We start from the raw sequence: 13,099 nt of genomic DNA, 5'->3' as shown, positions 1-13,099 counted from the left end.
ACGCCACAGAGTGCGCTGGTTTGTATGGGACATGTAGTAAAATACAGTTGGTGGTAGCAGGAAGTTTGAAAAATGTTCGTACAGCGTTTAGGTTTATGACACAGTGACACCTCATGGCAGTTGCTTTATTTGCAGCGAACAGACAGGACACTAGCAATGGCCAGACTAAAATTGTCTTCAATCTGTGTGCACGGCCCTGGTTCAGGCAGCATTACACAGGCACAATGAACGTAATCATTTATATCAACCAACAGCAACAAAATATTGATTTTTGAAATGATAAAGAAGTCAGTATCTAAGATTTAAATTCTCTAGCATGTGCCACAACCTGACTATTTACAGGTTCAGAATTTTTAGTTTTTATGATTAGGCTATGACTAATCATGAGAATGCTAGAGTATCTGTGATTCTACAAGTTCACTTAATATTATGTTCAAATTCATGACAAATAAATAAAGAAATATTTTTTTTGTCAAATTATGTGAGAAAAAAAATGTAGGCTACTACTCTCCAGAAGTACAGTACCCACTGACAGTGACAGGTTCAATTACACAGACAAAGCTGTTTAAATTGTTACTAATTGGTTTCCTGGAGTGAAAACAGGAAAATAACAGGCGGTTATTTGTTTGTTTGTTTTGTTTGTTTGTTTGTTTTTTTAATAAAAAAAATCAGTATTAGCTAGTTTGACCAGGCTTGGGTTGGTAAGTGAGTGTTACAGACACAAGATTGGAATGCATCAAAACAAGCATCTGACCAGTTGTTTGTTAGCAAAACACATCACTGGAACTTCAGCAGCCATACCATATAATTTGTCTCCCAATGGAGTGTCAACCTGGTTAGTTGACAGACTAGATTGTGCTAGTCTGATGTGTAATGCAACTGGAAAAAACATCAGAGTTTCAAAAGGGTTGATAAGAGGTGTTGGCTAGAGCTTCAAATACACTTCAAAATGTAACATTTCATTCTCCTATATGTTCAGTAAAACATATCTTAGCACTGCTTTTGAATGCATTACAAAAATACATATGGACTGCGAGCTACAACGTTGGCACATTATCATTCTCAAACCACTAAGCGGTGCTAAGAAGCTTCAGAACAGAAGCCCAACAGCCTAAAGATAATTCAAAAAGCATTGACATAATTTGTCCAGCAGAGGACATAGCTAGCCTTTTGTATATCAGAATAATGTGAGCTTTTTTAGTGAGCGTATGAGCCAATTTTAAAACAATAACAAAACCAATTAACAAAATTTTAAATAAAGCACCAGCCTTCACAAAGAATGTATTACTTATTTCATGCCATTCATGTAACATTGGGTGAATGTTTTCTTTTATTTATTTTAACAGTGAACACAGTATTGATTTACTTATATGTGGCAATGGTGTTGGACATCTAACGAGTTTCCAGGACACCCAATGTTTGCTCTCTCTGAACAATTTATCTCCTGCCCCCCATCAGCTGTTCCACCACAAAAGGATGAGAGCAATTGAAAAGGGTTCAGGTGACAGTTGAGGATCTATGAATGAAGCTGGTTCACATGATAACCTATTATATTATTCTGATAAGCTTTTGAGCCAATGTTAAAGATCCTCAGACAACACTAAAGGTACAGGGTAGGGTGTCTCCACCGTGATACGATTGGTAGAGCATTCAAAATTGCTCCTGAAAACAATGACGTTATACCTTCCATCAGCCTCACAATAGGTCAATGCATCAATAAATAGTAATATAACAGCACAAACCAAAGATAGCCCAGAACTGGCGGTGGTGAATGAAATAGATGCAGTGACATGAGGCCAGACCAGGCGGTTGCATAACAGCCACTTTGTACCTGTTCTTCAGCTCCTAATCAGAATGTCCAGGCTTCAGGGGGAGTGGCTGTAGACATAGTCATTTGTCTTGTCCCTCACAGCTCTCTGGGAATGATGATCAGCGCTATCTCTGGCATGTTTTTGCTGTCTCTGGAGGGAGCACCAGTGGTAGACACTGTTGTGCTCAGTAATACGCCCGTCTCTGAAGGTACAAAGACTTTCTGCTGAGCGTAATCATTTTCAAACACTGTATCCAGGCAACCCAGTTTATCATTGCAAGGCCATTTAATCCAACTATCTCAACTTTTTAGCAGCAGAATATTTTGGCTTTTAAGTTGTCCTTTGTAGATAGGCTGTGCCAGGATCTGAGCTGGACTTATTTGTCAGATGCACACAATGTGACTCCATGTTGCATATGATTCCTGGGGCATGTGCCCCCCTGAAAACTTAGAGTAGTATTTACCATTTCTGGTACTGAATAAGCTGTTTTAACCAGCCTAGTATGCTGCAGGTACATTCAACCCAAATTATAATTTCAGGCCACTGAAATACCATGAATATTATTTAGTTCTGCATAAAACCTTGTGACTCATTAAAGAAGGTCAGTAACTCATAAAAAACAAAGACGACACATTGATGTATTTCAGAAAAACTGTTTGCAAAGTCCACTTATACACTTATAAATGGCAGTACGCAAATCGTATGTACAGCCTCTGTAAACACAATATCACTGTACAAGCTGCTTCCAAATTACCTGAAGTGTACTGTTGTTCTTTAGAGCACAAATCTCTAAATGCCCCTATACCAGCCATTGTTGCATTAATTACACATACAATACAACACAACTGACAGGGCCAATCAAAAACATGTAGTAAAACTGGAATAATATAATTTTACAAATGCAGTAAGTGAACTGCCCCGATAACAACTCAAGGGAGCTCAACTGGAGAGGAATATCAGAGACAGTGGATCAGTAGGGCCAGGATGTGGACCGCCATCCTTGATGCTGTTAAAAGTAAGTGGGGTATGTACAAATGGTGGTGGTTGAGTAGTCAAATATGTGATGTTTCAAAGCAGGGAGAGTGCAGGAAAGAACAAGCGCAAGATTCTATGGACAGCATTGGGAAAATATGTGGTGTATCGTCGCACTTGTCATCATGATTTGTCCTCTCCACATCATTCACACAGACATAGGCCTCTTCCCCACAATACATCACTGCTCTTGTGCCCTTTTCAATGCCTACTGTATCCTAACACAGATACAGTGATTGGAGCAGAGAAAGGTGATGTGTTCCAGCGCTTTCCACCATGTTCCTGCCAGACAGAGGGAAATGGGAGCCAGCTTCTCCTGGAAGTCTCACACTGAACAAGTGATACAACCACATCAACATGACTTCACCGTTCACCCTTTATCAGTTACCTTTTGGCAGTCACAAACAGTTTTGGAGATGGATTGATTTTATTCAATTCAAGTCTCAACTTCATACGAGCTATCATTTCAGGGTGCACTGTGGTACATTGGGCATGACTAAGGTAACAAGTTTGTATTTTTGTACTTTTTATTATTATTTTTTGCTTTGAATTGACTCATACTATCATGCTATTGTGATACACATGCAATCAGATCCTGAAATAATCTATATGAATGGCGCCACCCCCCCCCCCCCCCAATGCTGTTGCAGTCAAGTTTACAGTCACACATACCACAATATGCCCCACGCTGCCCTAAACATGGACTTACCTGTCATGTGCTGCATCTACAAAGAGCTAATACATCCCTACTTAAAGAGAGGAGAGAAGGAAGAACTTCAGTAAAGCAGCAGACAGCTGGAGCTTGTTAGTCTAAATTACAGGGAGCAGATGTTAATTTTTTTCCTCTTGCTCAGCCTCTCAGCAATTAAATCTGACATTCTTTCCTTCCTCCTTTTTTCTGATGGCTGGCTCCCCATATTTACTCCAGATATGGAGATATTTCACAGGATTCATTGATGGCAAGCACAGATGACAAATTTACTATTTTTAAATAGGAAATACATTTTGGTAAGAAATCCATGGGAGGGCGACTGTGTTCCGGTTATTTTCCCTCCCCAGTCCATTCCCCAGTGCATTAGCACGCCAGCAGGGGTGCACTGGAGGGGTTCACCTGTCCTTACCTGTCCCCCACAGCAGTGCTTATTTTCAGAATCCTGTAGGGATGCCAAGTCGAGAATATTTCCAACGCTACCACCAGTGTCTAAGAATACAAAGACACGTGATAAAGCACTTTCATTAACGAGCCATTAATTCAGTGAGGCTATTAAGAGCTCAGGTGGTGGATGGTAAGCATGTCTGGGTATTGAATGACATCAACAACATACGGTTCACAATTACACCTCTGACCTCCACTTCACACTCCCACAAAGGCTACGTGCCCAGCCAAATACTTAGGCAGAGCCTCTTTGAAGCCTTTTCCCAAAAATGAATGAGTAAAGTGACAGCTGTTCAAGGCAATGTGGGAACATGATACATGGAAAGACACTGGATCCTAAAGAGATCGGTGTGGCAGTTGCAGACATGGATGCAATGATATTTGAGAAATACCAAGGGGAAGAGTGACAAACACCAGATATTCAGTGATCAGATGTTTTCCTGACGGTGTACACAAATACAAACCAGCCATCTCCAATCAGATTGTTTCCAGTGTACGAGGGGGAAAATATGATCTGAGTCATGCCACAGACAGCGTGCATTGAAAGACATGGTGTTGACAGCTTTGCCCTTTTTGTCCTTGAAGGCTGGACAAAAAAAATTGTCCATATTTAACAAGACAAAATTTCACCATTTTCACACAACATGCTCAAAGTCTGAATAAAGGACAGAAAAGAACATTCAAAGTTCTGTTTATCATTTGGATTGGCCCTAAAATTAGGTCAGACTGATTGTTTTCGGTATGATAGTTTCTCCTCTCTGCTTTGGCTCATGGGAAATCACTACGAAGATGGAAAAGACATGGAAGCTTTCCTGTAGGATGCAGAACCACAATATATTGCATATAGAAAAACTGTAAATTAATACATTGCAATAAACAACAGCATTGTGATTTAAATTGTATATTTGCTCCCCTGAACAACCAGAGAGAAATTCATTATCAACAACTATTTGTGCTGAACTCGAGACCAATATTTGGGATGCTATAATCATTAGGAAATATTAGCTGGAAGTTCAATCACAATCACACAGAATTAAAATTGTAAGCTGTCAACATACAGTATTGTTCTACTTGATCATCTAGTGGGTATATCAGAGATACAATATAATATTCCCCCTGTGTCATCTGTCTCAGAAGCATGCACAATGTAAATTATCTTGAGGTATATTTTATTAATGATTATTCCAATTTGCTACTAAAAATGTACCAATAAAAGACCAGCAGAAAAATTCTATGAGCAGAGAAATAGATGGAAATATCTGAAATATCTCAACAGAGCAGGGTAATTTGTTGGGGCTCATTGGCAATCTGAAGACTTAGAGAACTGAATGTCTAAACTTTTTGTAAGGGAGGAAAATAAATGAATTTTGACACTATGTGAATATACTACAGGCAATCTGTGGATGCCTCCATATCTCTAATGATATCTATTTGGACCATGTTTGGAAACAATCAACACATGTGTTAAGACATGGATACTGCAGTTGTAGGCACTGACATTTATAAAGAAATATAATAACATGTGCCATCTGAGAAACAGCTATGACGGCATTTAAAACAATACCTTTTAACCTTCAAAAAATGTACTTATTTTGTGTCTCTCTGAATGTAGCTAATGCTAGCAACACACACACACATACACACACTCAGTGCCCACTTTGTTAGGTGAAACTGCTTGCTAACACAGCCTGCTCCTCCAAACAGTGAGTCATGTGGCAGCAACTCTATATATAGAACATGGAGACATGTTCATGAAGAGGTTTATTTGTTGTTTGACCAAACAGTAGAATGGGTAAGACGCATGATATAAGTGACTTTGACTGTGATGTAATTGTTGGTGCCAGGCGAGGTGATTCCAGCATCTCAGAAACAGCCGCCCTTCTAGTGTTTTCATGCACAACAGTCTGTACAGTTAACAGAGAATGGTGCGATAAACAAATACAACATTCTGAGAGTGGCAGTTCTGTGGGCAAAAATAACTTGTTAATGAAAGTGGTGAGAGGATAATGGCAAACTTATTCAAGCTAACAGAAATGCGACAAATAACAGCTATCTACAACAGTGATGGCCAGTGAAGGCCAGAAGGGCGTCTCAACTCTGAGCGTCTGAACGTACTTCAACCCTGAAGCAGCTGGGCTACAGCAGTGAAAGACTACGCCAGGCTCCACTCCTGTCAGCTAAGAACAGGAAGATAAGCTCACAGTGGGCACGTAATCACAAAAACTGGGCAAGTAAAGATTGGAAAAACGTTGCCTGGTCTGGAAAATCTTGATTCCTGCTACAGCATGCAAATGGTAGGGTCAGAATTTAGTGTAAACAGCATGAATCCATGGATGTGTTCTGCCTTTCGCGTGAGCGGTGCAAATCAATTGAGCATCATTTACCACAGCGTACCTAAGCATTGTTGCTGACCATATCACTTTATGGCCACAGTCTATTCTTTTTCAAATGGATACTTCCAGCAGGAAAATGGTTCCACAAACATGACAGTGAATTCAGTACCCTCCAATAACCTGCAGAGTCTCCAGGTCTCAATCCAATAGAGCACCATAGGGATGAGATGGAACAAGAAGTTCACAGTATGAATGTGTATCCACATGCACAAACTCTGTGATGCTATTGTGATGCTATTGAGTCAGTATGGACTAAAATCCCTTCGGAATGTTTTTGGCACCTAATAATGTGGCCACTGACTGTGTGCATATACTATATATGTATATATATGTGTGTGTGTGTGTACATATAGTTTAGAATAACAAACAATGCAAGGAAGCATTTCAGAACATTTTAATAAAATAATTTATAACTTAACTGAACAAATAAATAAAATACAAAATTAAAAATATATATAAAATAAAGGGGAGATTCCTAAAATAGTGTTATCTACCTTGAAACCAGAATAAGCAACATGGCCAGATGCTTTGAAGGCGTGAAAAACCTGAAGTGTTATAAGCCTTGTATTTACATAACATCTGAACCACCCTTTTTTTCCAAATGGTTGTTTTGAAACCAGTTTCCATGGTCACCAAAATGCACAACATACTCAAGAGGCTCAGCCTTCTTTTTCCTCTTATTCGTGCTGGTTCTGAGCAAGGGTTCTGCCATTAACCGGTATTGTTCTTGTCGCAAATTGGAGCACCAGATTCCCAGACCATTTGCAATGGAGCATGTTTTTTTAATTGTCTGTGTGGACTGTAAAAGAAACAATATCCATAGCTGTGAATTAAAATGTGATAGAACTAGACAGATAGCCTTTTGTTTCTGACTTTGTTTCTGTAAACTGATTTGGAGCTCTATTCAACTGTGGGAAGTTTTGCAGTAACCTATATTCCAATGCAGGAATTTTTGCAGTGACCTATTCCAATGCAGGCATTTTTGCAGTAACTTATATTCCAATGTACATATACAGTATAGTACTGTTCTCCCCAGACTCCACCCTCAGGATGATATATTGCGTAAGTTATTTAATATACATGTTATGCAGAAAACAGGGAATCCCGCTTGGTTGACCACTTTTTTAAAGAGTCCTTACTTGAGACATTCTTATTTACTGTATTCTGCAAACAATAGTATGTGACAGTTGGGAGAGGGCAGCAGAAACATATGGAAATGTTTTACTTGTTTTTTTTTGACAAAAAACTACAAGAGCCATTTCTCATGGCAGAGCCTACTACAGAGAATACCTAACATCTCATAGATAGTGTCAGTCTTATTTCATAAACTAAAGCAGCAGCTTTATGTAAGAGGTCACAACCTCGGAAACTCAGTCCAAGCTTCAGTTGAACTGTCACTGAATCTACGCATTGGAAAGCAAACTATCCAAGCAGTGTACATCCTATAAATCGTTCATGCATGTAACGTAGCCAGTTGAGGAGAAACTTCACAAGCCATTAATTACTAAAGATATAGTGGGCACCTGTGTTGATGGCTCTCAATGAGCTTGTGTCTTTCGTGCTGGCATGCAAGCATGCAATTTGTCTTAAAATACCAAGCAGGTCATAAAATACACAACCACAACAGATCGAATCCTGTGGTCATATGCAAGTATTAGGGAGGCATTCTAATCCACAAAATCCCATAGAACCTCATTTTGGCTCAGACAGGAATATATTTTAGTAAAAGTTTTTGAGTGGTAATGATTTGCAGGGCCAAAGCAAACAGAGGAGAATAAGAAGAGAACAAGTGTGATTAAAGTGCGGTGGGCCACAGCAACCCAATGCAGAGTGACAGCCATGATACGTAGAACAAGGCAAATTCCAGTGCTTTGTTATTGAGCGGGAGATACGCCTAGAGTAAATCACATCAAATCACACCAGCACATCAATGAAGGTTTGACACAATTTGAGTCATGTGAAAATCAGCAGATGTGTCAAAGTTCTCTCCAACTAATTTGCATAGCAGACAGGGGTCTGATTTCAGACATATACTGCCGACTGTGTATGTTATAACTACATTTCAGCCCAAAATGATGCTAACTGTGATAAAACTGTAGACAAAGAACACATTGCCCTCAATACAAAACTTGTTCTGTGGAAATCCATTTCTGTGTCTCATCAATTCACATATATTAAAAACATAATAAATATCTTTGTATAAAAAGAAAGGATTTTACAAGGCATACCATTGAGCATTTCATTAATCAGCTACATAGAAAAACCAAAGCCTCCAGTGTCATTCAGAGAGTGCATTAATTAAAGTGGGTGTCCACTGACTCCTCTTGCCAGTGTTCTCAGGACAATCAAAGTCTTTCACAATGTAAACACATTTCAGCTGGATACCTTTTCCTTAGGAAAAAAGAATTAATGAACTTTACCAACTGAGAAGGTAAGACAATATCCATAAACAGCTTTTCTTTGTGACAAAGGTGTGTTTTATCCACATGAGTACTGTGGGTGACACAGTTCAAATGCTTGAGTGAGGGTAAATGAAACGTTTGACTTTCCCATCCAATGTAGGACCACAGTACAACAAGTACATTTTAATTGTCTCATCATTTTTTCCAGTTATGTAATGAAGTACCTTGTTGTATTGGTGACCTCCACTGAGTTGCCTGAATAATTCACCAAAAACATAGCTAAATGGGTATGAAAAATGTTTTTGAAAAAGCCTTCCTAGTCAATTTTGCACATTTAAACCCCCGAGAAAAATTAAAAAACAAAGTGAAGAGGTTTGTTGCCAATAGTAAGGGGGTAATTCTCTCCCAACATTATGGACTACAGAGCCCTTCCACTCGGCCGAACAATCAGATGGGAGACAATGATTCTTTACATGAGTATGACCCATAATGACAGGAGGAATAAAGGAATGGGGAGTGCACAAAGTATGTGCTTTGCATAGAAGAGCTGTGAGCCGCATAAACCAGGAAAAAAGTGAATAATAGGCAGAACATACAGTAAAAACTCCCAAAAGATCAACTCAAACACCAAAGTTGTCTTTCAGGGCTGTAAACCAGGGTGCCCCATGCTTCAGCAGCAGCTCTAGTGTTAACAGCAGGATCTCTCCAACGCCAGCTACTCAGCCATGTCCACACTCCAGAAGGGCTCTGTGTCTAGAGTCTGAATTCCAATACTGGACCTCCGTGACTCCGGGGTTGCACTGTCCCTCCTCTCCCGGGACCCTGACCTACCAAGCAGGCACTCCAAACTGATGTGCTCCACGCCAGCAGAGTCACCCAAGTGGTCACTGTCACAAGCATCCAGTCTCGGTGGACCGGAATCCTGAGAGGTGAGTGACGACTGCCTGGGGAGGAGGGAGGGCCCTGAGTGGGAAGAGCCAGGGAGATGGTGAAGGTCCAGGAGGCTGCGGGAATCCAGGACGTGGAGGGAGCCGGACGCGACGCCAGGATTGGGCGAGTGGAGCAGCGGGCTGGTGGAGAAATGGAGGTTGGTGTAACCACTGGTCGCCGCCAGTGAGGAGTGGGCATATGTGGGGGTGCTGGACTGTGAGTGTGTGTGTTCGGAAGCGAGCGGTATCTGCTGACACAAGCTTGACTGGGACTGGCTGAGGTTGACAGAGGAACTGCTGTGGCCAGACGCAGCGCCAATTCCTCCATACCCAGCTTGAGAAGCTGGGCCAGAGGTGAACCCCTGGAAGGACGGACTGATGGTGAGCAAAGACGGCCCAGCCCCAGTCTGAGTCTTCTGATGGGCCGGGTATGGGGAGTTGGGGGTGCTGCCAGAGGCTGGGCCTGAGCACTGGTTTGTTGCTGGGTCCACGGAGCAGTGCGCATGCAAGCAGGATGATCTGGGGCTGGAGGGCTGGTGTAAGCATTCCGCCTCCCCCTGCTGACCCGCGACGGTGGCCCGAGGCAGGGCGCTGCCGCCGTGGGACCCGCTGTAGTTCCACGTGCCCCCAGGGTGGCCCAAAGGTTCCAGGTTCACGGGCTCGTGGTGCAGGTGCAGGCCAGCTGCGACACTGTAGGCCATGCTGCCATTGGCAGTAGGGTTGGGGACCACATGCACGCCGTAGGGGTAGGTGGAGAGGGTGGAGGTGTAGTGCTGCATCGTCATGTGGGCCTGTAAGAAGTGCAGCATGTGGTGTAGCTCCTTGCCCAGTTGAGCCACCTCCTGGTGTAAGTGGCTCATCTATAAAAAGGAAAACAGGACAGAATGAATAAAATCCTGTATCCTGACATTACCTTTCATGAGATTTAGGATATAAATACCACTGCAAGCAGACATAGACTGAGGATGAAATTCGGACACTCGGGTAACTTAGCTCTGAGACCCTTAGCAACAGAGACTAAGGGGGAAAAGCACAGAATTTCATCACTGGGCAAGAAGACATGATGAATAGATGTGTTGGCAGTTGCAATATGAATGAATAAAAAAGAAACAAAAATATAGGTAATGATAAACTAAATGATATTAAATTTGGGGCCATTACTGAGGATTAATTACCAACTTGCCTGCCTACAGTCCGTGAGCATTTTGAAAGCCCAATAAGTTTAATATGCCAATTTACCCTCCCAAATGACTGTCGAAATATTTGTACATTATTCTGACAAAATTTAAGACCACTTAAATGAATATCAATTATTTTAGTTAAAATTCCTTTTTGCCTGGCATCATACCAACTTCTTCATTCCTCTTTAACTGGGAAAACATCCAGCTATGCATTGGCTAACCACATCAAATTCAGAATTCCACCTGCAATGTGAGAGGGAAGATTGCGTAACAATGACATCCCTTCAGGCAGTGCTAGGGGACCAGAAAAGATACTTCAGTTTTCTTTCACAAATGTGACACCAGTGGGCTACTGTCAGTCATTTCATATTGGCCATTAGCAGAGAAACACTGCACAAGAGTCTTGGCAGCATAAAAACATCATTATGTAAAATATTCCTGTGCAATGTTGATGAAACAGCTCAACATCTTCTCCTTGTATGCCCCACCCACTTTTAAATGCTGTTTTCTGTAACATTTCCCACTCCTATTACTTTAAGCAGTAATGAAAAAAACCTCAGTACCCTGCACATTGTACAGTACACCTGCCACCCATCTCTGTGAAACTGTGTCAGGAGCAGCCTGTTTTTAGACACCCAAACCTCCAGAGAGAGGAACAGAGAAAGAAATAGACATGGTGAGGGAAAGAGAAAATGGGGTGAGACAGGGGAGGGAGAAGCACCGGAGCAGAGATCTTTAAAGATCCCTGACTCAGCACTCCTCTGAGTTTCATCTGCAATGCAGGAGTACCCGGTATATTTATTAATCACTCATCACCTCCAAACAATGCTTCCTCAGGCTCATCCACATTTCCTAATAACTACCAGCCACTTTTGGAGAGACAGAGGACGTATTAGCAGGCTTTGATAAATTAAGGGAACTGTCAGTCATCTGGGACTCCTTTAGTGTCATTGTAAAGACAGCTTGTTTACTGTCACGAAGTAAGTAATTACTTTTTAAGTTAATCATGAAAAATCCTGTCATAGTGAACAGGAAATACACTGGCCAATTTATGATATATAAATAGTATAAATAAAACTATACTATTACCATTTACAATATCAAGCTGTGCTGTGGATTCTATGGTGTTAAAAGGTAAGACCACCAACAATGAAAAACCCATTTATGTCACCAATTCAATATAAGAATAATTCATTAGTAAGCACTAACATCCTAATGATTTGTTAGCCCCATTGCATGTGCAACACCCACTCCACGTACCTCCTTGTTGAGCTGTGCGATGCTCTGCCTCACCTCCTCCGTCTCCAGGAGCAGAGTGGCATTCACTTGATTGGCATCTGTGGAGGGCGGGGAAAGGGGAGCCAAGTGAAAGAGCCGCATGTGGATTCCCACTTCCATAAATCAGCACACTGTCAATGAGCTTTGCAGGCAAGTTCATCTTGGGTTACATTTCAAACCTTATACTGCCACTCTCTGTACTGTGAGCAGCAGCGATGTCTTACAGTGGACTTTAATTCAGCTTTCAGTGCCCTGACTCTATTCCATAACGCTGGCCCAAGCGTTCTTGGTGTTGTATGTCAGTGGGTGCCTGCTGCAGTCTGGGTGCATTGAGAACGCTGAGCGTAAGTTCAGTAGAGGTTAGGTTACCTTCCATCTGGCTGCCCGCACTGCCTTTGGCCCCGCTCCGCTCTATGTTGAAGTGAAATGTGTGCCCGTTGTCTTCAATCCCGTCAACCACCCTGCAGGAGATGAGAAACAGTATATCCTTTCCAATTAGCGGGACTGGGCAAGATGAGGAGCCGCCACCAGACGTGCACTGGCACAAACCCCAAAGGGGCTTTGATGTGGAGAAACTAATAGCATCTCACCCAGCCAGGACTGAAAGTCACAAGGCTCCATTTTCTGTCCTTCTACAGTGTAGTCACTCATTACAGCGAGTTCACCATCAATTTAGAAAATAAACTTACTGTGTTGTGAAGTTACGGAAAAAAGAATAAAGTTGCTCTGACCAATGCCAGTTAGAACAAACTTTTTAAAGACTTTGATGAAGCCTCGAGGTTTGTGAACCCACACCTGCAGTTACAATGAGATGGTCTCATACAAGAGATGTGTCTACAGGGGATAAATAAAACAGTAAAATTACTGACATGGGGGCTACAATTTTACAGTTGTGAAGGGCTGACTGATTCCTATAG

General features: G+C 41.7%; 1 protein-coding gene across 1 annotated transcript in view; it reads right to left on the bottom strand.

Moving 5' to 3' along the window:
• Positions 1-6,770: 6,770 nt before the first annotated feature.
• Positions 6,771-13,099, bottom strand: part of kcnh4a (potassium voltage-gated channel, subfamily H (eag-related), member 4a) — a 70,830-nt gene continuing 64,501 nt past the window's right edge. Inside the window, exons 14-16 of the mRNA XM_035406784.1 lie at positions 12,552-12,643; positions 12,165-12,241; positions 6,771-10,583 (exon numbers count right to left, since the gene is read on the bottom strand). Of these exons, the coding sequence (XP_035262675.1) occupies positions 9,510-10,583; positions 12,165-12,241; positions 12,552-12,643 (1,243 nt within the window). The 3' untranslated portion in view covers positions 6,771-9,509. The remainder of the gene's footprint in view (positions 10,584-12,164; positions 12,242-12,551; positions 12,644-13,099) is intronic.

The sequence above is a fragment of the Anguilla anguilla genome, chromosome 2 (assembly GCF_013347855.1).
Source record: "Anguilla anguilla isolate fAngAng1 chromosome 2, fAngAng1.pri, whole genome shotgun sequence".
Lineage (NCBI taxonomy): Eukaryota > Metazoa > Chordata > Actinopteri > Anguilliformes > Anguillidae > Anguilla > Anguilla anguilla.
This window is presented reverse-complemented; position numbering and strand designations above follow the sequence as displayed.